Raw genomic sequence first — 26817 nt, 5'->3', positions numbered from 1 at the left:
CTCTCTCTCTCTCTCTCTCTCTCTCTCTCTCTCTCTCTCTCACTCTCTCTTCTTTGATCGTAGATTTGGCATGAAAATCGTGACACTTAAAAAAACCTGTCTGGATTTGAAAGTTAGATTAGAAAGTATAAATAATATATAAATATCAGAATGTTGTAAATTTTTTTGTCGTTTTATTGGTACAGCTTTTTATTCACCCACTTGACATCCAATTAGAACAATTAAATATATTAATTTGGGTTGATCTCAAATTCCACATACAGTATCTATACCGAATATGTTGTTTTTATTCAGAATAAAAAAAAATTTCTATAGAAATAATATAGAAACTAGTTGATGAACACCTGACCATAAGATTCATATACCCTTTGGGAATTACAGCAATAACGCATGGAGTTCTCTTCAATCAGAGGCCATTCTGCGGATGGTTCTACATGAACAGCCTAACGATCCATGAAATATCAAGAACTTTGAGGACGGATTTGGACTGTAATTAGTATCAAAAGTTTACTACAATGGTGCTGGACTGCAAGCTGCATGATGCAAATGCAGTTCTGCATTAAAGTGCCCATCACTGCACACCTCAACAATGATGGAACTGTAATGAACGGACATTCAGTAGCACCCAGGTGAGGATGGGTTCCTTTTGAGTCTGGTTCCTCTCAAGGTTTCTTACTAACACCATCTCAGGGAGTTTATTCTTTCCACTGACTTACTCATTAAGGATGAAATCAAAAGGACTAATTTATGATGCAAAAATCAGTAAATTGTAGTTTATTTATTTCTGAAAAAGCTGCTTCGGGACAATGTCCATTGTTAAAAATCGCCATATAAATAAAATGGAATTGAATTGAATGAACAGTATGAACAAAAAAAATAAAAATATTAAGGTATATTATATATTTTATTTTATTCTCCTCTTATTCATCTCATATTTATATATTTTTTAAATCCTGCATTAACAAATACAATAATAAAGTGCAATTGAATTGATTTGAATTGAACTAAATCCCGTGTTCGCAGTTATACAATATAGAACCATTAAACACGTTTCTTCACCAGCATCTCTTTTTTTTTCCGCAACGTTAATAAGACAGACAAACACAAACAAAAAGAAATAAAACAAAGGCATCTTGTAATTTTATGTAGCAACCTCAACGCCTAAAAGTCTTCAATTTACAGCTCTGACCTCTGATACAACCTCTGGGGGTTTCTGGTTTTGTAGCACTTTAGTCCTGGGGGGAACGTTGTTTGGTTTCACTGTGTACTGTACTGTATATGGCTTGAATGACAGTAAAAGTCTCCTTGACTTGACTTGATCTGCAATACTGTCAGAGCTGCTGTTATAGAAAACCAATCAACCAATCAGAATCCAACACCATACAATTTAATGCACGGGGGCTGGATCAAGGCCTAGATCCGAACTGGTCAGTTTATTAGGTATAGAGTACTTGCAGTTGAACAGTTAGTACCTCTGGGAATCACAGATTCTAAACAGCACAGTAAGGATTTTACAGCCCCCCAGACAACACACACACACACAAACGCATGCACGGGTTGATGAGTTTTTAAACGCGCTAATTTTTTTTCATGTCGCAGCCTTTTCCAAGTCTTTGCGCTTGATCCTCTGTCCCCCGAGAGAGTTCACTGGATGTGAGCGATGTATGATTCCCGTTCCTATGTTATCATCAGCTTGTTAAGCCTTTAAGTGCTCGAAAAAAAGGACAAAACGCAGGCCTGGAAACTCAGCTGAGACAGATATCACGAGCGGGAGGAGGCTAAACGGACGTCTTGTGAAGAAAGCCGTGCTGAGGGACTTGTCTGTCAGCCCACGCTAAGCTGCTCTTAATCATACCCTGTTCGTCGAAACGTTAAACACAACAGCGGAGACGGAGGAGGAAGGAGACAACGAGGACGAAGTTTTTATGATTTGCGATTAAACGATTTCATCACTGTATTTGGGGATTAAGACGTCCATGGAAATAGATTAGCCGTAGTGACTGGTAGGGATCCAAAATGCTCAGAGACGGAGAGATGAAGAAAGTAGGAAAAGGAGAGACAGCGAGACAGGACTGACAGACGGAGCGGACGAAGTTTAGGGCTTGGATTAAGGCTGCTACTGCCACCTGCTGGTAGATAAGTGAATATTTAAAAAAAGGGGATCAGACAGGACCTGAGTTTCCAATCCTGATAATGTGTTTAAAAGGGTAAGGTACGATAATTAAGTGATCATATCTTCAATTTTCACACTCTATCAAAGCAATCGGCAATTACCATCTCAGGTCATTACGCCTCTGCATCCCATTAGAAAGGTTTAATTACAAAAAAAGTGTAGCATAGCATCAACTTACTGAGATAAAATCTCCTCTGTGGTGTGCAGGAGAGTGCTTAAAGGAATATGAACAGGACGATAAAGAAAGAACAAGCAGAAAACGAGGCTTGAAAGTGGGAAACTACACAACGCGCAACCCAAAGTGGATGTAATTCGAATTTCAAATCGGACAAAATGAAGAAGACAGCCGCGTGCTTGTCAAATCAGATCGTGCACCAGAAAACGTGCTCCCTCGAGCTCAAAGACGCCATACAGGACAATCGCAGCACTTCGTCGTGTCTAAATACCACGGCCCACCCAATAATGTCACTCTCTTGCTAAATACGACGTGACAAAACATGCTCTCGAGGCAGACACACACAAAGCCAACAACACGCCTCCTAAGATACGAGCTGACTGGATGCTTCTCTGAAAGAATTGCCCTCATCGGTAATGCAAAAGAGTAACAAAAGTGCTGACAGGGTGATGAATAAGATGGAAAGAAGAATTGAGATACCTGAGGATGGCACTTAGACATTATTCGAGCCTTAGCGCTGAAACTGTTCATGCTAGGCATTATCTAATGATGATTGTCAAACTATGGTAAAAAAAAAATACAATAGCAAACATGCTAAGAAATGGGTCCTGACCTGCTCGAAACCTTCCTCCATTAAAAAAAAAAAGTTTCATGAATATTTATGAATATGCAAATTGGACAGCGCATCCTGCCACGTCTCGACCAGCTTAATAATCACTGACATTATTTGACTTATAATATTATGGGATAGCAAGACGCTAGTGTGCTAGCACACGAGTTGGATTTACATAAATGAGTTTTGGGCTAAGGCCTATAAGGTAAATGAGCTTGCGTTTGGGGACAAGCTGCATTTCTGTAAAACGTATATATATATTTTTTTGTGTGTGTGTTTTTATGAAGCTATATTTCAAATGTAAAATATTTAAACCGCCAAAACATTTTTTCATGGAAAATGTATCTCTCCCAAACCCTAAAGTGTTGCCACCATTATGCCGATCTTTCAGCTGATAGAATATTTTTTAATAAGCGCCTTTATATATTTCAATATAGATATAACATTTATAGAAGTTGCAGGTTTCCCCAACAAAGGCAAAAGCAGCAGCAACAAACACAACAACAAAATCAAGAACAATGACAACACCACTGCTAACAACACCGACTGTGACACGAACAACCACAACAATACGAACTATGACAACACAAACAAGCATGACAATATCAATCACACTACCAACAACCACAACAACTACAACAACAACCACATAAACACCCCTAACAATATCCACAACACTATGACATCAATAACTGCAACACAACCAACAAAAAATACAACTATGACAACACCAACAACCACATCAACGACACCAAACACGACAACTGCAACAACCACAACAAAAACAACCAACACAATAACCTGTAAACCTTAACAATGATGGGACTGTAATGAATGTGCATTTGGTGCCACCCAGATGAGGAAGGGTTCCCTATTGGAGTCTGGTTCTTCTCAAGGTTTCTTTCTCATACCATCTCAGGGAGTTTTTTTGCCACTGTCACCATTGGCTCATTTATTAGGGATAAGTTCAAAAGCGTAAGGAACAAACTTATATGTACTTATATGTATTTTTTTATAACTTCGTAGCTGCTTTATTTCTGTAAAGCTGTTTTGAGATATATATTTATATATATATATATATATATATATATATATATATATATATATATATATATATATATATATATATAAAAGGTCAAAGGTAAACCAGCTAAGAGTCAATTAAGTACTTAACTCAAATTTGAGCTTTTTTTTGCCACGTTGTTGAAAGAGAAAGACGTGAAGCAGCGTTTGTGACCGTGACAGCCACAGACTCAGAGCTGCCAAGTGTTCGCAGCTTTAATCTGGTCCATTATGCTCACGGGGCTTTGACTCCGATCCAGGACGGTTGGTTGCGTTCGCACTCCCAGAGAGAGGGAGAGAGAGAAAAGGAAGTAGCGAACGAGAGAGTCCTGGCAGTCGAATGGCGTCACCTGCAGCTGAGCGCCGACACTTTGTCACTCAGTCGCACCTGATCTGAATTCCAAATGTTCACACCTGTCCGATTTTTTTTTTTTAGGTGCTTTGTTTCGAGAGGATTTATCTGTGGCTGATGGCTAATAAAATACATGGATGTGTGTATGTGTGTGTGTGAGACATGAATGTATTAATGATGTTTAGTGTAAGTAGGCCATGGTAAAATGATGAATAAGTTTGGGACGAGCAAAGAATAGGGGGAAGCCTTTAGCCCTGAGGGCTGGAACCATCCCAATCCCCTAAATCTCCCAAACGAACCTACTCATACATCATTACAATACCCAGTCCCCCTTCTCTCTCTCTCACAAGTAACACACACACACACACACACACACATTTTGCCTCATCGTATCCATCATGACCATCACACAGAAAGTGTTGCTTAGGACATTTATTACACCTCCTCCTTTAATGTTTTACAATTCAACAGTGATTAACAATATAAAGGTTTCTACATGAGATAAAAAAACAAGAAAGTACTATGATTTATTCATAATTGTCTAATCACTTAATGCCGTACAAGCTAAAAGATGATTCATGAATCTGACATTTAATACAAAAATACCTTAATGCATTTCAAGTTGGAATTTTCCCCTCAGAACCTTTACAGCATCGTTTTCTCCAAACAAAAGTGTTTCCTCATTTCATCTCTATCTAGTACTCGTTCTGGGGTGTGTGTGTGTGTGTGTGTGTGTGTGTGTGTGTGTGTGTGTGTGTGTGTGTGTGTGTGTGTGTTTGCATTTTATTATTTTCTCCGACCTCCTTGCGAACACAAAAATGTACTTCAATCGCCATAAATACAAAATCATCATTGCTGTAATTAAAAAAGAAATCCTACATTACTACAAGAATTATTGCATAAATTTCAACCTTATTTTGTATAAGTGTAAATGTTTGTGCCCCCCCTCCATGCTTTTAACGTGGAAATGACCGACACATTTAATCACATACAGAACTGACAAATTGTTCCATATTAAAGGACGAAATACACAAGAGGAAGTTTGTACTTGATGGAACTTTCCTTTGTAATGCCTTCGCTAATAGGTTTAGATTATTTGTTGGGTGTTAAAAATGTAGAACCATAGTCTTCTTTCGTTCTGAGGGTGTGCAAACTTTTGCACCACCCCTTATATACTTTAAGTGAAAAAAATCAATGCAGTTCTTTTACGTATTTGTATTATATGCTAAAAAAATGGCAGCGCAAAAGTTTTTCACTAATAATAAAACGCAACATCTGACCATTGTTACTTTGTTACTGCCTTAGAGGAATATCAGTTCTTTATTACACCCCTAGGGGGTGCAAACTACCGCTGATTACATCAAGAAGCTAGTATATTATTATGACATTGATTTTTTTTATTTTTCCCAACAAATCATTTGAGCATTTTCTTACATGTGCTAAACTAACATTTGTACATTTGTCATAAGGGTGTGCAAACATTTGCACCCAGCACTTATTCTGTGCTAGAAGGCATCATTGTTCATATTTTTGCTTTTAGCATAAAACATTTTTTTAATGTTCAGATTTTTTGTTGTTGCTTGTGACCATGAAGAAATGTTTGTATGTCCTAAGGGTGTGCAAACTTTTGCACCTGACTGTAACCTGACTGACTCGGTCGATCCACTCCAGACACGTGGGAAGAGACAACTCCTGTATCCGATCCAATGCTATACACCGTCTTTCATCACACCTCTATTGGCCACGCCCCCTCTCAACCACACCCCCTTCCTTTACAATTAAAAACTATTTTTAACTATTAATTAAGACCTCCATTAGATTACATTTCATTATTACAGATGTTTCTGCAATTTTATTGAATTAAAACATGTATTTACCTAATTAAATGTAATTATTACGTGTTTTTTATATACAGAATAATTAGAGATTTTATTTTACAGGTTGTTTTTAATATATATTGTTATATTTTTTCAACAATGACCTTGAACGTGGCCTTGAGCTGATGCCTCTGGAATTTCTTTACAGGGTTTTTTAACTATTGTTTGGATTACCACACTAATATAGGTTTTATTAATTATTATACATTTTTTGAACATGGCCTTGAGCTGATGCCTACAACACTTTTCTTTGCAGCTCAGAGTCTTTGTAGATTGTGACTGATTTTTAATAAAGTGTGCAGTGAAAAGAAAGTGTTGTGATTTCAATTTCTATAGAATTTGTTACGTTTCCCTCGTGTCTGAGAGTGAAGAGATCGGAAGCACGTTGCATTAAACGGGAGAAGTACAGCACCTCAAACGCACCTCTAACGTACCTCAAACGTGGCCGGTGTGAACTGAAACCGCTTTTTAAAATGGAACTGACGTGACGCTTCACGTGACACATCCGGTGTGAATTTGCCTTAAGACCTAAATCTGTTTCTCTCTACTGTATTACCATATCCAATTAAAGAAGCTAAAAATAAGCACTGACAAGCTGGTGTGTGTGTGTGTGTGTGTGTGTGTGTGTGTGTGTGTGTGTGTACAATTTGCTTTCTTGAGTCAACACTTGTCTACACGAAGAAGGTCCAGTCACTCTCAGTCCACCCATACTGCAAAAAAAGAGAAAAAGAAATATGATGTCAGTCTCACATGCCATATGTTCCACTCTCTTCCATTCTGTTTTGGGATGTTCCACTCTTTAAGATCCACCCTGTTATGCTACTACTTAGGGTAATCCACCCTGTACTGTTCCCCCCTGTACTGTTCCCCTGTACTGTTCCCCTGTACTGTTCCCCTGTACTGTTCCCCTGTACTGTTCCCCTGTACTGTTCCCCTGTACTGTTCCCCTGTACTGTTCCCCTGTACTGTTCCCCTGTGCTGTTCCCCTGTACTGTTCCCCTGTACTGTTCCTCCCTGTAATGTTCTACACTGTAGTTTCTGTAATATTCTGTTCTGTTTTGTTTAAAATTGTCATGTTCTACCCTGTCATGTTTTACACTGTTCTACTCGGTCATGTTCTACACTGTCATGTTCCACTCTGTCATGTTCTACACTGTTCTACACTGTCATGTTCCACTCTGTCATGCTCCATTCTGTCATGTTCTACCCTGTTCTACTCGGTCATGTTTTAACTCCTGATGTCACATTTTGCTATTATGTACCAACTTCAAAAAGTTTCAATTCATGATGGTCCACCCTGTTATTCTCCACACTTTACTGTTCCACACTTGGATGGTCAAATTCATTTTGTTCCACAATGTCATTTTCCAACTCATGATGTTCAAACTTAGGATGTCCCACTCTGTCATCTTCCATTCTGTCATCTTCATTTTATATTCTACCATGTTATGTTCCAACTCATGATGTTCTACTCTGTCTTGTTACATCTTCTTATGTTCCACTCTGCCATGTTCAATATTCGTATGTTCTACTCTGTAATGTTCCACCTTCTTATGTTTCACTTTTTACTGTTCCACACTGTGATAGTTGAAATCATGATTTTCCAATCTTTCATGTTCCATCTTCTTATGTTCCACTAGTTGATGTTCCACTCTGCCATGTTCCACTCTTTCATGTTCCACCTTCTTATGTTCCACTCTTTCATGTTCCACACTGTGATGGTTGATGGTCGACCCTGTTATGTTCCACCGTGCGATTTTCTCTTCTGTCACATTCTAAAGGTTGTGACAGGAGTCATGTTCCGTGCTTTTGTGATGTTCCACCCTGGTATGTTCCAAAGCTGCCTGAACATCCCAAACACCTCTGAGCAAATCATCAAACTCAACTCTGAGACATTTCAACTCGAATGCTTCCCGCGTCCACAAGAGACAAATCCAATTATTTGCGTCTCATGTTGCAAATTTGTTCTAATGGCCGGAATGGAAATAATAAATAAGCGTCAGCGTGAGGAAAACAAAAAAGACAGGATTTTTAATTACATCGAGAGAGAAACGGAGGGACGTGTCAGTAAACCCATCTTTCATCCCTGTGTTTGTTTGCCTTTGTTTTTGTGTGTTGCGGCGAGGGAAATACGCGTCTGCCGCAGCCGCAAATTAAATGTCAACAGATTTAACATCAGGATATTTTTTTTTCATTCCTCGACTTGATTGTTCGGCGAGGGTTCGTTCCTGCGTCACGCGACACTTAAGCAACTTTATTTGTTTCTTTCCAGCGCTGAAGATCACAAAAGGCTGAAACGATAATTAGGTTTGGTGTAATTACAGCCAGAGTGTAATGAGTGCTTTCAGGAGACGTGTCTGTCTCTATCTGCTCACTGCCTCGCCGTCTGTAACTATTAATCCCACATTAGCCTCGCCTCGCTCTCTCAAACGTGTGGCCGGAGAGAGAGAGAGAGAGAGAGAGAGAGAGAGAGAGAGAGAGAGAGAGAGAGAGATGTGCAGAGAGAGAGACAGGGAGAGAGATATGAAGAAAAACAGAGGGACATGGAGAGGGGAAAATAAGCATCGAGAGAAAGTGGGAGAGAGAGAAGAAGACAAGCGATAAAGGGAGACAGAAAGAATGAGATAAAGAGTTAGAAAAGAGTTAAAGAATGAAAGAAAGAAAACTGGGGAAAGGAAGAATAGAATAGAATAGAATAGAATAGAATAGAAAGAAAGAAAGAAAGAAAGAAAGAAAGAAAGAAAGAAAGAAAGAAAGAAAGAAAGAAAGAAAGAAAGAAAAAGAGGGTTAAAGAGAGGGAGATAGAGAGAGAGAAAGAGAGAGAGAGAGAGAGAGAGAGATAGATAGATAGATAGATAGATAGATAGATAGATAGATAGATAGATAGATAGATAGATAGATAGATAGATAGAGAGAGGGGGAGTGGTATGGTAAAACATTAAAAAAGTCTAAATAAACAAAAGAAACAAGAACCAAGAAATGAAAAGAAGGACAACAGGAAGAAAGAAGAAACGAAGAAAGTAGGAAAGGAAAAAATGAGAAAAGAAGGAAAAGAGGTAAAGAAAGAAGAAAATAAACGAGACTGACAGCAGTGAGCGAGGTGAGTAGAAACTGCTATGTGGAGATCGTCCACACTCAGTCAGCCTGCTCCCCATCGCAGTGCTCTTCTTCTTCTTCTTCTTCTTTTTGTTCCTCCTCCTTTTCTTCTTCTCCTCCTTTTTTCACAGATGGAGTGATAAAATGTGTTGCTATGTGATGGCAGCGTGCCTCCGCGAAATAAAACACGCTTCGTAGCTACAAAAGTCTCTGAACGACTCGCCTTAGAGCTGAACACTTTTCTACACACACACACACACACACACACACACACACACACACACGTACGCACACGCACACGCACGCACGCACACACACTTGCACGCACGAAGACAAGCACACTGCACTTTTATGTTTTTAAAATCCTTGAAAAAGTTTGTGCGCGAGTCACTTGCACACACACACGCACACACACACACATGTGCGACAGCATTAAGGGCAGCGACGTCGGTAGTAAAATCCCTGACAAACTTCTTTGGCAGCTCGTTGTGTGGAAATGAGCCCAATTACTCCAACTCGGAGTTTTGTCAAATTAATGAAAGCGAGATGTGTGTAAAAAAATCAAATAAAAACCTGGCCTTAAACCCTCCACCTGTTCCCTGGATCGCATTCCAACAGCTTTCTACAAATCTGCTGCTGACAGGACGATGTGTGTGTGTGTGTGTGTGTGTGTGTGTATACATGTGTGTGTGTGTGTGTGTGTGTGTGTGTGTGACAGCATGTTTCCTGAGGAACAGGTGCCTTAAACACACGCTTATCAAAACCTCTTCCCAAACATTCACAAAGATCTATATATATATATTCTTTGAGACTTCTGGTGTGTGTGTGTGTGTGTGTGTGTGTGTGTGTGTGTGTGTGTGTGTGTGTGTGTGTGTGTGTGTGTGTGTGTGTGTGTGTGTGTGTGTGTGTGTGTGTGTGTGTGTGTGTGTGTGTGTGTGCGCGCTATTTAATTTTTTTGAACCGGATCCAATTTTGAGGAGAGGATTTAGGAGAAAGAGAAGTTCTCGTGAAAGAAAAAAACGAAAGTATATCATGATGAAGTGCAAACAGAAAAAACACAGAGAGTCTAAAATCTACTGACAGGAAACTCACGTGCGTTTGCAGACATTCGCATACACACGCGCGCACACACACACACACACACACACACACACTTGTAATAGCTGTTTCAAGACAAAAAAGTGGCAGAGAAAACAATCTATCAGACTCAGTCAATTACTAACTAAATCAGGAAGGAAGGATTAATGAAAAGAGGAAGGAAGGATGGAAGATGGACAGATAGATTAAATGGAAAGAGGGAGGAACAAAGATGGAGACAGATGGAGATGGAGAAAAAAGAAAGCAAGAACGCAGTTAATACGGAAAAGGACAACGTTTAAAAACAATGAACAGAAAGGAGCGAGGAAAGAGAGAGGAACAAAGGATGGATAGAAAAGAAAGCAAGAAATCAATTCAGAAAAAGAAAAATGAGGAAGGAGGGTAGGAAGATGGACAGAACGTAAACAGAAAGAGGGTGGAAGAAAGATGGAGAGTAAAAGAAAACAATTTGAAAATTGAGAAATAAAAGAAGGAAGAAAGGAAGGAATGAAATAAAGCAAATCAGTGGAAATGATGAAAGATGGAAAATAAATGGGAGGAAGGAAAAGGATAAAGAGAAAAAGTGAGAAAGTAAGAAAGAAAGAAAGAAAGAAAGAAAGAAAGAAAGAAAGAAAGAAAGAAAGAAGAGAAGAAAAATGATTGACAGAAAAAAGAATTGATACAGAAAAAAAGCAAGAAAATGAAAAGTAAAGAAGAAAAATGTGAGAAAAGAAGGAAAGATGAGAGAAAGGAAGAATGAAGGGAGAAAAGGAGGAAATGAAAAGAGAAGTAAAGACTAAAGAAAGAAATAAAAGAAGGAAACAAACAAGAAAGATAAACAAAAGAAAAATGTGTATGAGAGGGTTGTAAAGGAAAAATAACTGTGTGCGTGCGTGTGTGTGTGTGTGTGTGTGTGTATATGTGTGTGTATATGTGTGTGTGTGTGTATGTCTAACCTGGATATCTGTAAGCTCCTTCAGCAGTCGAGAGGTGAGCGAGTTTCCAGCGTCAGCACAGGGGATCTGCAGATTCTGTGAGTGGAAATGAGACAGAAAGGTAAGTAAAGTCTCCATTCTTTTGTCCTTCATGTTTTGTCTCACCTGTGTGTCTCTCACCTGCCCCTGATACAGAACTCTGCCCACATGACTGACCACACACGCCGTCCCCGAGCCGAACATCTCCTTCACACGCTTCTCTTCCAGAGCCGCACACAGGTCCGCCATGGTCAGGTAACGCTCCGACACTTTAAACTCGCCCTGTGTGTGTGTGTGTGTGTGTGTGTGTGTGTGAGAATGATTCATATCATTAAACACACTTCAGGTTAAATAGCAGAACTAAGCAGGTGTCAGTGCACTTATAAAATGGTACGATCCAGAGTAGGGGTGTCCAAAAATCTTCCTGACCTGAACCGATAAACTTTTTTTGTTGTTGTTTTTTTTTTTGTTGTTGTTTTTTATAATTAAATAAATTTAACATTTGAAGCATTTCGACCTCACATGACCATTTTATTTGCATTTCTTTAATGTGTTTAAGTATTGAATGTGTGAAATAAAAAAATAAGTATTAAACGATTTTAATTTGACTGATATGTATGAAAAAATTTAGACTTTATTTAAAGATTATTTATTATTTTTACCAACCTGGAAATAAATGTTTAGATGTTTGTACGTTTGTTAATGAGAATCAAATCATTTGGGTCCAAAATAAATATTAATATTAGATCTTTAAGTGTCCTGGCTCAAATAAAGGAAAGATAATTTCGTGGCCACATTACTCACCGTTTATATAATAATTAAATTTTGTTTTTTTATGTTTCACTTCATGCATTTGAGTAGTATTTCTTTTTTTCAGGGAGTTATTGCAGGGTTTATTTTCACTTAATGTCCACTAGAGGTCGGTATTTCGCAAAATAACGCTCTCTTGTATATAATATCGTTTATATTATTAAAAATAACTAAGTGCTAATATTTAAATCTCTTTAAAATCAATTAATCCCCCCTAAATGTAATGTGTTCTGATTACATAAAGGAAAAACTTATGCACTATTTGGACAAAAGTATTACAGTATTAAGTTTTACAAGTTTTACGGTATAAAGAATTGATTTATAATCAAATGAAGGCAGTGTGAAGTAAAAACCAAATCAAATAAACAGACATAATCATCCATTAAATGGCTTAAAGACTTTGTATGAGCTGCTTAGTTCTGTTCAGATGTCCATGAAGATGAAGGTGTGATTATGCAATAAGTGTCAGGTCTTACCCATTTACGTGTGAGGTCCAAGATGCTTCGGCGCGTGATGCCGGGCAAAATGATTCCATCCAGAGGGGGTGTGGCCAGCTCTTCCTCTAAAAATCAAAACATACACACACACACACACACACACACACACACACACCAAAATATTGTTCTGTAATTAATAAAAAAATTGCATGTGATGCGCACACACTAACACACATACACACTTTTACATACAAATACAAACATTCACATACACAAACGCACACAAACATACACTTTCACATACACATTCGAATACATACGTACACCTACACAAATATGCACAGTCACACCCATTCACACACACACCTATTTGCATACACACACGTCATGAACATTTGAGATCACGTCTACACGGTTCGGCTTGTAAGAATGAAGTGTACATGCATCTCTAATCCACTAGAGGTCACTACTGTACAAATAAAACCATTTCTATCCACGTGTAATGTTGATACAGTTGATACACCTTTTTTTTGCCTCCAAGTGGGCAATTTAACAACTGGGTGCAAAAGTTTGCAGAATAATGTCAGTGACGTGGCTGAAAAGACGAAATAAATTACAGCTGCAAATCAAACGATAAAAGGGAGAGCTGTTTATGAATTAATAACTTCAAATAACAATACTATTTTTTTTGCATTATTACCTCCTTTCTCGTTGATCCAGTACAGAAAGAGGTTCATTGTGCCGACCTCGGTGATCTGGTGATCTTCTCCGTACAACCACAGAACCTGCTGACAACCGAACTCCATCGCCACATTCTGAGCGAAGATAGAAGCGCCGTAATTCCTAAAAGAAAAGAAAGTGTGTGTGAGAGGTGTATTGTTGTCTAATATTCAAATATACACATAAATATTCATACACAGGCATTTACAAACTCGCATACCAAAGAGACACTTTTACACACATGCACATACACTTTAAAACACATTCACAAACCCACATGAATACACACACACACACACGCAAACACACACACACACACACACACGCAAACACATATCTTAATTTCTTTCAATCCTCTTTCCTACTTCCTTCTTTCTCTCATTCATTCTTCATTTCTTACTGTTATTCGTTCAAGTTTCTAATAATTACCTTTTTTTTTTTTTTAGCTTTAAAAAGTATAAACCTTCTGATATGAAAAAAGTGATGTGGTGGAAATCAATTAGACCCAATGTGTATTTCAATACATCAGAGTTGACTGCTAATTCAATTCTTTGCCCATCTTTCAACAGTATTCTAATCCTGAGTCATGGGTAAAAATTTCCAGCTTCAATACTGCCCTGTATAGTTACCAGAAATGACGAAGCGTATGCAAATATTGTGTTCAGAGCTTTTTTTGTGTGTGTGTGTGTGTGTGTGTGTGTGTTGCTCTCACCCTCCCATTTTGCAGTCTCCAGTACCTCCCTTCCAGGCCCTGATGTATTTAGTGTCGGCCCACAGAGACACAGACTTATTTCCTGTGCTGAAGTAGGAGCCAACGGGACTGAGGATCACAAACAGCAAGGCTTTGGAGGTCTTCTTTACACCTAATGAAGACTAAATACACACACACACACACACACACACACACACACACACACACATGCACAAGATAAAATTTTACAGCTAAAACACAAATTTAATATTTTTGAAATATCTTTTAAGTTATTAAATCATTCTCATACACTTCCATATACTGACTCATGTAAAGTCACACCCGTATAAAACCCGTGACTACTTCAGTAGCTGTGAAGGAGCATGTCATTGGTAGGAAAGAACTGAATAAGAACAAGAGCGGTACTCATTCTACCCGAAATGGGTTAGGTGGTTCAGTAGGAACTCAAGGAACTAGTCCTTGAAAAGAAAAAAAAAGATTGAACTGGGACAAGGTCATTCACGATAAAAATGTAACTTGCCACATGAACTTACTGGTTTAAGGAGTGCAGAAAGGGGTTAAGCAATGATAAGACTAGAATGAGAATAATCCCAATTTGTGACACTATTTTTCATCCAGGCCTCTAGGACACATGAGAGACATAATATCTGCCTTCTTCTACATACATACGCTCACAGACACTCATTATTGGTCTAAGTTTAATGTCTAAGCCAGTTTTGATGGGCACATGATCACTGAAAAGCATTGCACTTCATTCCACACGCAGTCCAAATCGTTGCGTGTGAAACAGAAAATGCTTCAATCCACAGAATATTGCTAGTCATCCATGGCCAAGAGCCAAAAAAAGCATAAACTGACCCTGAACCCAAGGTGAAAGGACAAATTCTGTCTCCTCCATCACTCGAAACACAGAGAGCTCAAATATACGGAAGAGAGCAGATAGCACTTTCATATGAAAAGTGTAAAAACAAATGTAAAAATCTTTTGTGGCCGGCTTCACTTGTCTCCAGGGAAACTCCGCACACGTATTTGGAAGCTGAGTATGTTGTAGCATCATACTACAATCGTTTAAATGGATTTTTCCGACCTCATTAATCTACACTCAGTAACCTGTGGAGTGAAAACAGAAATTTTAGAAATATGTGTATGAAAAAAAAGAAAAGGGGGGTCTGAATATTTCCAAATGCACTGTATATAAAAAAAATAGCAGCAATGTTCACATCAACCAAAACCAGATTTGTGGGATCATGGTGAAAGATTTTTCTCTCACCTCAGTGCCCAGGAACGTCGGCCGAATGTAGAGACTCGCCGAGTCGGAGCGAGGAACCCAGTCCTGATCGATTTCCACCAGTTTCCTTATACACTCCAGAAATTCAGCACCATCAAAACTCTGAGGAGAAGAAAATAAAACACAATACACAATAACAGAATGCATCATATACAATATTTAACGTAGTGTACAAGATAAACGAAAGTATACACTCGAAAGAGGTGTTTGTTTTAGAGAATGTTGGCTTGGGTTTACAGGATCCTAGATAGTGTTCTGCTGTAGGAACTAGAATCAAGGATCAAGGCTATTGAAGTGTGCAAAATGGAATAAATATGCAAATCAGGATTTACAAGTTCGATCGTTATACTGCGTAATAGAGGCGATCCGAGGTGAATAAACAGGCGTCTCTTTATTGCACAATGAATGTGTTACGGATCAGGATGACTAAGCAAGAGTAAGAAAAGAAACATAGAAATGTGGCATGATAGTTGATATAATACTGTCATCGTTTTCAGACCAATCAGGACCCAGAAATTGATCAGGAAGCCACTCACAGGTAGACAGGCTCGGTGTGCAGACTTTAGCATGCGATCCATGTTCAGCATTGGCCTGAAGAGACGAACCCGGTCATCCTGCCCCCGGTACGCCTTCATGCCCTCGAAAAGCTACAAACAAAACCAAGTACTCACGTCATAACGTGTGTGGACAAACACCGAATTCAAGGACAACTGGGGGTTGAAAGGGGGGTGGGGTCAAAGTACATGTGTCAATTTTACAAAGTGGTGCTAATAAGCGTGCAATAATGAAAGATTTATAATATGAAACATAGAGAAGACTTATTTTTAAAATGGACTATATGGTATACAGTATACAAAATCGGCAATGTTGATATTGTTGATAAAATCCTAGCTCCACTTAATAATTTCGAGTTATGAGCCATCTCATAGCCTTGCCATCAGATTTTTTATTAGCTCACAAAGCAGATTTTTTAATCCACAAGCTGAAATTTTCACCTCTATTTTTTATTTTATAATTTTATAATTGTTACTATTATTTTTATTATTATTGGGTATTTATTTATATTTATTTATTATGCATACTTTTTTAACCTTTCTTTTTTTCACCAATTTTTTTTTTTTTTTAGTTTTTTTACTTGTATATGTTGTAATTTTTTTATTTATATAAAATGCGTATAATTTACAGTGTAAAAGAAAAATACTCATTTTATTCAAGGGTATATTTCCCGAAATGGCCAGTTCGAACGTAATAATAAATGAATCAACCAATTTTAACTAAACATTTAGAAAAACATTCCATGTATTAGCAAGAAGATGAGCCATTAAAGCCAAGGTCTATTTGAGTGTCTATATTTGTATTTCCCTGAGAAAAAAGATATCAGGAAGGGGTCCTATCAATCCACATGCATTCTAATTATGTAGCTTTGCATACAAGTGGAATAAGTGTATACTCATGTTTTTGTGTAAAAATATTGTATTGTAAGTATTTTTTGTAAAAATACTGAAGACATTTGGGTTTGAAATAAGAAATGGGACCATAGACAAGAATTGTCGCTTATATTTCCGGGTATTAGCATCTTGATTTTGTTAAATCAAGAGATCAAATATATTGAAACATTTTTGATTGCCTAAAGTTTATGTTTACCAGAATGTGTCCTGTTAAGTTGAAACCTGTTTGTGTCCTGTTAAGTTGCAACACAAACAGCAAAAACAAAAGGATCATCCTTACTGTTGTCATCCTTTTAGACTGGAGTGTATTTTATATACAGTTTGTGTGAGTGGGTGTTGTTGTTGGATCACCAACCTGCACGGCGTAATGCAGGGCGGAACAGGCAGGATGAAGGCTCAGGTTTCCAAATGGCTGAATCCGAGGTTTTTCCCAGCCTCCTTCACTGCTCCACTCAATGAGCAGCATGTGGTCTGTGAACACAGTGCCGAAGGAAAGGTTCTCAGACTCGGGTTTAGGTTTACGCCTTTCACACAGCTGGACCGCTGTGTCTGCTGACTGAAAGAAACGTGCCAATGAAAAGTATCATTTTAATATGTGTACAACAAAATCTGGTGGTCAGCACTTTGTACTAGAGCGGAATAATACTGAATAAATAAGATACAATACAAAATATTTGTGACATATTAGTAATAGTATAAGTTCATAAAATATCTTTTTATAGCAGAAAGAAATCATTACTGTAACAACTTGGCTGTAAATCATTTTCAGCTGCAAATCATTGAAAAATACAATTATTAAAGGGTCACTGGCCACTACCCCTCTTGTTTTCATTCGAATATTTCTCCTTCAATTTCATTTTTCATCTCTACAGTATCCTGGTCTTGTTTTCTTCCAATGTTAACATAAATCATGTAGCATAGAAACTATCTGAACTCTCGGACCTTGAAGCTCACTGATACAATTCGGCCATGAAACAAACGATTCTTATGCAAATGCATTATTATATCTTTACTAAAACATCAGACTGACACATTGAGTAAAATACTGAATATATACCAAAAGATATTAAGGTGAAATTGAGAAAATGGTCGTCCAATAGACTCTGGGTGCTCTGTCTCGTTTGTAATCTAAAATAAACCTAAAATTGCTACTTTTAAGCTCTAAACCCTAAGGCTATTTAGTCTTTACCTGTCTTGCCATAAATACTCTAGTGTGTCATGGCTCATAATCTTCTTTGGCTCACCAATGAAGCAGAAAAGCCAGAATACAGGCAGACTTATATTAAGAAAACAGAGCTACTGTGTTTGTTCCCTGAGTTTGGAGTATTTTAGTTATGCAAAGTGTTTTCACACGTCAAGGACAGGTAGAATTGCCTTAAAGAGTCAGTAGCTGAATGAAGGTTAACCGAACCATTAAATCAGCTTAATATGTTAAATATTTACCACTCGAAAAACTCTAATATTCTCCAAAGTACTCCATTTGCATCACTAGCTCACTATAAATTAGACAACAGATGCGATTAAGGTTTATTGTTCTTAATTTAACTGTTGTTTCTGCGGCTTTCAGGTCATCCTGCAACTCTTTTCAAGTGACTGCTGGATTCGAAAACATTATGAATGTAAATCTGAAGTGGAAATATGCACTAGAAGTATATTACGCAAAGTGTCTGAATACTTACTTCAGCTGATTGTACATCTAACATGCACTACTTCGTGACTAAAATATTTCTAGGTCAATTCATCAACCATTTAAAAAACTAAAACAGATGTGAGAGTCATATTGACACATTGCTTAGGAAATACTGAGACTATGGAGTTGTTGGTATTTCAACTGCCTGCCTTGTAATCATCTATCTGAGCCCGAGAGGCACTGAAAAAAAAAAGAACAGGGTGAAGCTTGATTGACAGGGCTTATGGAGAGCTGAAGCTGAGAAAGTGGATTCCCTTAGCACAGCACTTTGATCCAGCGAGTGACAGGCTCCCCAGGATACTTATATTACTAGTAGAAAGAAACATGGGGGGTGTGTATACATTCCAGCTTTAGCACCCAAAATACCAGCATCTTAAAGAAACTCTGAGAGGCCCTATGACATTATGGTGGTGGAAGTGGCTTGACAGGCTCATAGTTGGACTAAACCAAAGCCAGATGACAAACGGAGGCTGCTGTGTTCTCAGTGAAGAGGAGAATAACACTAGAGAACCGTTGTCACTGGACTTCTCACTGCAGGCAAGTGCTGAAATATGTTTTATTTTCATGATATCTTGTGCACAAATGGAAAGAATGTCCAACCCACAATCCACACACTGTGTTCCCGGGGTGATTGCAGTTCCTCTGAAACACAATGCTGTTACAAAAGCACACATGGATTAGATTAAAGACATTACCTTAAAGCTAGCCACACTGTTGCATGAGGGATTTTCGTCTTGGACCTGAAAAAAAAAGAGGCCAAAAGTTAAGAAACACATTAACTAACAGCAGTATTAAAATAGTACCTCAGTAAAGCTATGGTTATATAACCGTTACCATATAAACTACAATAAAACTGTGAGTATTAAAGAGGGCATGAAGTGCAGTAGTGAAATCACAGGCAATGATACTTCCATTAGATAGTGGTAAATCAACTTATACCTTATACATACCATAGAATAACCATGATGGTATTATAGAGACTATGGAGCACCATATTATAACAAAAGTAGTGCCATAGTAACAAAGAAAAACACATTATAACCATGGTTTGGTTATATAACAGTTTTTATATATATAAAACAGTTTTCCGTTGTCTACCTAGTTGACCACAATGGCCGTAATTTTAATACAGTACCTCATGGTCATAATCGTCATTCATGCTACGAATGACGATTATGACCATGAGGTACTATATTAAATCAATGGCAATACTATGGCATCATTGTCAGATGAAATACATCTCTAAAAACAAACTTTTAACTGTATTAAAATTACGACCATTGGGGTCAACTAGGTAAACAATGGAAAACTGTTCATTAAAATGTTAATTAGCACATTAGCATGGACACCTCTGCACTTACTGCCATGCTGTAAAACAAACATATTGAGACTAGTAAACCGAGCCAGTCAAGTTTCAATGAAATGACTAAATGTTTGAATTTTATTTACAGACTGACTGATAACATGATTTGCAATATCTAATATTGAATTTTTAGTTATCTCTGCTAGTGTAGATAATTTCCTCAGAACAGTGCTTCTGTAAATATAACTCTTTCACCAGACCCAAAATTTTAAACCTTTGTTTGTTTAGGAAAGGTCTTGAATCTCTATTCGCAATCAAGATTTGTTTACAGGAATGCGGCTTGGGTTTTCAGAGATGGCTAATGCGTGAAGCTCTTTCTTTATTTACCCTAATCACCTGGGTGAGGCCCTCACACCTCTCACATTCCCCTTCATGAATTAATCAAGAAGCACAGGTAAGCAGGCATTGTCATTGTTCATGTACAGGTTGATACTGGAAACTGGTTTACAAAAGATCAACACTAGAATCACATCCTGTGTAAATGTGTAAGAAATAACATCTAAACTTTACTGCCACTGATTTTTTGATAGTACTTTTTTAGTTATAATATTGCCATGGTTTTACTACATCAGTTAATTCTGTCTATAAAACAACAGTTTTATTATATTATATATAATATCCATAATAATGCCATCATTTTACTATACCGCTTCATGCTCACAGAAATACTACCATGTATTCACTATAGTATTCCACAGTTACGATAATACTACCATTGCCCTTTTTTTGCCTTGATTAAAATATAGTATTTAATAGAATCAAAAAGGTTTTTATTGCCAAATGTGCACATATACAAAAGAAATTTATTTATGTGAGAATATTTTTTTTTTTTAATAAACAACGTACTGTATATATTGAAGATAGTTACTATAAACCTGCCATCACTTTACCACAGTCCTTCTATTACTTCAAGCTCACATTTTCAAGGATGTAAACAATAACAAATGAGTTGTGATGATACTGCGCATGTATGGTCTCAAAGTGTTTGGCGCCATTTTATTATAATTTTTTTTGCTGTCAAAAAAAAATAAGTAGCGAATATAAGTTGAGCTAAAACATAACAATAAGGTATTTATACAAATTTATGAAAATACCATAGCAATTAAATACAACATTGAGGTGACAACTTTTCACTCTGAACATTAAACGTAAAAGTTGACCTACTGTACCGTATCCAGATGTATTTCATGATCTGTTTGTGGCCGAGTGCGTCTACACGGGAGACGCGGTAAAGACATATCGTAGTCTGGATGCCTACAATTACTTCCTCAACGAAGACTGTAGAAAAATGTAGTCAGACAATGTGGACAATGTTTATCTTGCGGTTGTTGAGGGTTTGGAGCGTCACAACACACTGTTAAAAATGCCATCTTTAGATCGTTGCTATGGTAACCGGGGTGATTATTGGTTGCCGCATTGCATTTGCGTGTCCGGGTATGTCTTGTATGTCGATGCTAATAATAAATCACAACTCTATGAAATTGCAGGGAGGGAAATGTAAGGTTATAAATCATGTTCTACAACTTTAAATAAGATCTGGAAATAATAGTTATATATACTTATATAAATGACTGGAACTATAGTTAAAATTTGTGTATGTATACGTGTTGGGGGATCTGCTTATTGAAAATGTAACATTTTATTTAATTTCGATTGAAGGTACGAAATGAACTGAATCATCAAAAAAAAAAAGATTCTTTCAATTTTTATTCAAAGAACCAAGTCACTAAAATGACTAGATCTTCCCATCATTACAGCCCCGTGTGTGCTCACGAATAAACAAGAAGGTGCATGCAATACGATGCTGGCTAACGTGTCTTCATTTATCCAAATCATTCAATTCTAATTCATGATGTGTTGTTGGTTTTGGATAAAAGTAAATATCCTCGAGTTGCTATAATTATGACATTTTTTAATCGTAAGAGTAAATGAACCGTTGCAGTGTATAAGCCGTCTCTCACCAATTGGTTGAATGTGCACGTTATCTAATTGAAAACGTACAAGGAAATGTATAGGCAGAGGACCTTGGGCTTGAAGGCGGGGCCGCCCTAATTATAATAAACCTATACACTATTTTAACAATCAAAACGGGCAGCGTATAGGCTCTTTGTCCATTGGATATAAAATCTGACCCACCTGACTCACCTACTACAGTTCATCATTCTCACTATAGTACTGCCATATCTTTACTACAGTACTTCATTCTCACTATAGTACTGCCATATCTTTACTACAGTACTTCATTCTCACTATAGTAGTGCCATATCTTTACTACAGTACATCATTCTCACTATAACACTGCCATATCTTTACTACATTACTTCATTCTTACTATAGTACTGCCATATCTTTACTACAGTACTTCATTCTCACTATAGTACTGCCATATCTTTACTACAGTACAACATTCTCACTATAGTACTGCCATATCTTTACTACAGTACTTCATTCTCACTATAACACTGCCATATCTTTACTACAGTACTTCATTCTCACTATAGTACTGCCATATCTTTACTACAGTACTTCATTCTCACTATAACACTGCCATATCTTTACTACAGTACTTCATTCTCACTATAACACTGCCATATCTTTACTACAGTACTTCATTCTCACTATAGTACTGCCATATCTTTACTACAGTACTTCATTCTCACTATAACACTGCCATATCTTTACTACAGTACTTCATTCTCACTATAACACTGCCATATCTTTACTACAGTACATCATTCTTACTATAGTACTGCCATATCTTTACTACAGTACTTCATTCTCACTATAGTACTGCCATATCTTTACTACAGTACTTCATTCTCACTATAGTACTGCCATATCTTTACTACAGTACATCATTCTCACTATAGTACTGCCATATCTTTACTACAGTACATCATTCTCACTATAACACTGCCATATCTTTACTACAGTACTTCATTCTCACTATAGTACTGCCATATCTTTACTACAGTACTTCATTCTCACTATAGTACTGCCATATCTTTACTACAGTACTTCATTCTCACTATAGTACTGCCATATCTTTACTACAGTACATCATTCTCACTATAGTACTGCCATATCTTTACTACAGTACATCATTCTCACTATAGTACTGCCATATCTTTACTACAGTACTTCATTCTCACTATAGTACTGCCATATCTTTACTACAGTACATCATGCTCACTATAGTACTGCCATATCTTTACTACAGTACATCATTCTCACTATAACACTGCCATATCTTTACTACAGTACATCAGTCTCACTATAGTACTGCCATATCTTTACTACAGTACATCATTCTCACTATAGTATTGCCATATCTTTACTACAGTACATCATTCTCACTATAACACTGCCATATCTTTACTACAGTACTTCATTCTCACTATAACACTGCCATATCTTTACTACAGTACATCATTCTCACTATAACACTGCCATATCTTTACTACAGTACTTCATTCTCACTATAACACTGCCATATCTTTACTACAGTACTTCATTCTCACTATAGTACTGCCATATCTTTACTACAGTACATCATTCTCACTATAGTATTGCCATATCTTTACTACAGTACTTCATTCTCACTATAACACTGCCATATCTTTACTACAGTACATCAGTCTCACTATAGTACTGCCATATCTTTACTACAGTACATCATTCTCACTATAGTATTGCCATATCTTTACTACAGTACATCATTCTCACTATAACACTGCCATATCTTTACTACAGTACATCATTCTCACTATAGTATTGCCATATCTTTACTACAGTACATCATTCTCACTATAACACTGCCATATCTTTACTACTGTACACCATTCTCACTATAGTAGTGCCATATCTTTACTACAGTACTTCATTCTCACTATAACACTGCCATATCTTTACTACAGTACTTCATTCTTACTATAGTACTGCCATATCTTTACTACAGTACTTCATTCTCACTATAGTACTGCCATATCTTTACTACAGTACTTCATTTAATTATTAGGCTCTGTTATAATTCCATGAGAATCCATGAGATGTATTAACAGTGAATCATACATGAAAATAAACGCATGGATAAGAAATATCATATATCATTCAACACATGCAAAGTCTGAACACCACATACTTTTCCTGTAAGGAACGAGAAGATTGAACCACAACAGAGGCTTGAGGGAAAATAAAAATAAACCGTGTCACATGCGTCGGCTTCCTTACATACTGAGGCCTACTTAAACAGTTATTCTTGGAATGTGGCTATATCCGAACTAAACACAAAACACAAATAGTACAGCAAAATTGTTCAGCTCCTACAGACCTCAGAAAAATGGTGAATCTATCATTTTGCTGAAGTACTTCCTGGATTTTACGTAGTAAAAATGATAAGTTTCCAAGGAATAAAATAAATTCAGATCTATTTCATACGTTGTGTGGATTATGTACTGTATATTATGTACAGTGGTGTAAAAAACTCAGGTGTGATAAACCACCGTTTTAACACTTTTTCACACAGGGCCATCTAGTTTTGGATTTTGTTTTCCCTCAATAATAAAAACATTAATTTAAAAAATTGCATGTTGTGTTCACTTGTATTATCTTTTACTAATATTTCAAATAGTTTGATGATCTGGAACATTAAAGTGTGACAAACATGCAAAAAAAGAAGAAATCGGGCCAACACTTTTTCACACCACTGTATATTATCCATTTTGTATACATCACACATGCACACAAGTATGCATATGCTTTTCTTTATTTCTCTCTAGCATTTTTTTAATCTATTTCTATTGTTTGTTTACAATTTTTATTTTTACTTATGTCCTATCTAAATTATGTCCTGTCACAGAATAGGAATTGTATTATATTGTGTAACACACCGCTTCCTGTACATTTGACAATACACTCTTAAATCTGTTGAATCTTGACTACAGCTGAAAAAAGATTCAATAATTTTGTTTGCAATCTGTTCATTAACCTGTAGCCTCAGATTCCTGTTCTTCTCAGAGGAACTCAGGGTCGTTGAACCCAGTTGTAGCAAATTCACCTCAAATTTCGACATATCATGCATTTAGAGATGCTTTTCAGATGGCCACAGTTGTAAAGAGTGGTTACTAGACAGCTCACACAAGTCTAGCCTTCCTAATCTGACCTTTCTCACTGACAAGGTGTTTGTCTCTGCAGAATCATTCTGTCTAAACAAAGATGCCATTTTTTATATACTATATTTTGACTCCATAAATGAGCAGGGTTGTTCATAATAGAGTAGACAATGTATACAAAACAGGGTGACATGGAGGATGAACACTTATAATATGTTACAATTAGCAAAAAAATGAAAAAATGACAAGGGAAATAAACTAAACCAATATACAGTGCTTTCAATGGAACTGGCTCAGTGGTTAAGGCTCTGGGTTACTGACTGATGGGTATCGCTGTATCATGGCTGACCCTGTGCTCTGACCCCAACTTCCTAACATCACCGGTTTATGCAAAAAAAGAATTTTCCTATGCTGTACGTGTGACAAGTAAAAAAAAGGCCCTTTGCATTAATGATAGTTAACAAAGGAAGAAAAAATAATCTCATAATCTCATTGATATCAAAATTGCCATGAGCGTATGGTGAACGAGTTGCACTTGAAGATCTCCTGCTATAGAGCTCTGCTCTGACCTTAAATGTATTGACCTATATCAGTCCTGACTTTACAAACACCTTATGGCTGAATGAGCACAAAATATTGTGGAACATCCTTCCAGAAGAGTGAAAGATTACAGCAAATGGGGACTAAATGTGTTGCCAATCTTGTTGTTAGGTGGCCAGATATATCATATGGACTACTATATATACATATACATTACCAGTCTAACGTTATACGTCAGAGCACAGCTTAGTAAAGGGGTGTAACCTTATGGTCTCCTGACTTGCTGGTGAGTATGGTAGTATACTGTAGTCCACGTGTCTATTTATAACAGGCTATCCATGTCTCCATCTCTCCCCTGCTGAATTATTATTAGAAAGCATTCAAATGTGGCCCAATGTCTATCACAAACATGCAAGGATCAATGCATCGATCAAAACCCGGATTATTTATGCAAATGCATATAAAAAAAAACCCCGACTCTTAACGCACGCGCAAACGCTCTCCGACTGAGACGGAATGCAGCTCACTATAATCCGCTATTCTGTAAACGCGCGAGCGCGCGGCAGCGGCGCGTGCGCGAGGTCGAGGCGTTTTGCACGGCGTGCACGGTGATAACGATAAGAAGGTTTTTTTTCCCCCTATCATTAATATTTACCTGAGGAGATCGCGCCGAGTCGCTCGCCATGATGAAGATGATGGTGATTAGGAGCGCAATGGAGGCGCGTGCTCGGACCGCTTAACACACACACACACACACACACACACTGCTCCTACTGTATGCTCCCTCTAACACACGCGAGCGTCGTGCATCCACGTGAAGCAATCCTAAAACCAGACGTGTATTTCCTAAGCTTTTGGGATCTATTCAGCGCGCCCCCCACACACACACACCACTGTCCTTTTTTTTCTTTTTCTTTTTTTCTTTTGGAAAAAAAGAGGCGGCATTTTCCCCTTCATGTGCAAACAATTACACACTTCTATTGCATCATCCGCCATTCCTTCACTCTGCATGCACTCATAACTTCTGGATAGACAGCTACAAGGATATTGATTCCTTTTTTGTAACAGTTTGCAACAGTAATATGTAATTTTGGAGGGGGGGGGTTGGGGTCAGTGCAGAGGGTGTATATATAATATATAAAACAATTTTATAAATGTATTTATGAATGTATTTATATATGAACGATTCAAACACTTTCACCATCGCCAAACTGCTTTGTAACAAAGTCCATTTAAAATTCATTTAATTAAATGCAATTAAGCACCAGACTGGGGTCCCTGAGCAAGGCCCTTATCCTG

At 37.4% G+C, this 26817-nt stretch overlaps 2 protein-coding genes across 6 annotated transcripts in view; one reads left to right on the top strand and one right to left on the bottom strand.

The window, feature by feature from the left end:
- Positions 1-4792: 4792 nt before the first annotated feature.
- On the bottom strand, positions 4793-26437 carry bcat1 (branched chain amino-acid transaminase 1, cytosolic). 3 transcript variants are annotated; one of them, XM_046872917.1, is made up of 12 exons: positions 26174-26437; positions 19200-19244; positions 17170-17370; positions 15903-16013; positions 15349-15468; positions 14079-14239; positions 13347-13489; positions 12686-12771; positions 11541-11681; positions 11382-11456; positions 6897-6962; positions 4793-5230 (listed from the first exon to the last, which is right to left on the bottom strand). In XM_046872917.1, the coding sequence occupies exons 1-11, from the start codon at positions 26201-26203 to the stop codon at positions 6924-6926; spliced, it is 1152 nt and encodes a 383-aa protein (XP_046728873.1). In that variant the 5' UTR covers positions 26204-26437; the 3' UTR covers positions 4793-5230; positions 6897-6923. The 3 variants fall into 3 exon arrangements, with proteins under 3 accessions (XP_046728873.1, XP_046728872.1, XP_046728874.1); XM_046872916.1 differs by having other exon boundaries at positions 4793-6962; XM_046872918.1 differs by having other exon boundaries at positions 4793-6962; positions 17170-17285.
- Positions 18795-26817, top strand: part of LOC124401020 (lymphoid-restricted membrane protein) — a 40315-nt gene continuing 32292 nt past the window's right edge. For 2 of the 3 annotated variants that reach the window (XM_046872910.1, XM_046872911.1), the window contains exon 1: positions 18795-19041. In XM_046872910.1, coding sequence (XP_046728866.1) covers positions 18901-19041 — 141 coding nt within the window. In that variant the 5' untranslated portion in view covers positions 18795-18900. Of the gene's footprint in view, positions 19042-20115; positions 20262-26817 lie in introns of those variants that run through there. The other variant, XM_046872913.1, reaches the window with a different exon arrangement.

This window comes from Silurus meridionalis, chromosome 18 (assembly GCF_014805685.1).
Source record: "Silurus meridionalis isolate SWU-2019-XX chromosome 18, ASM1480568v1, whole genome shotgun sequence".
NCBI lineage: Eukaryota > Metazoa > Chordata > Actinopteri > Siluriformes > Siluridae > Silurus > Silurus meridionalis.
This window is presented reverse-complemented; position numbering and strand designations above follow the sequence as displayed.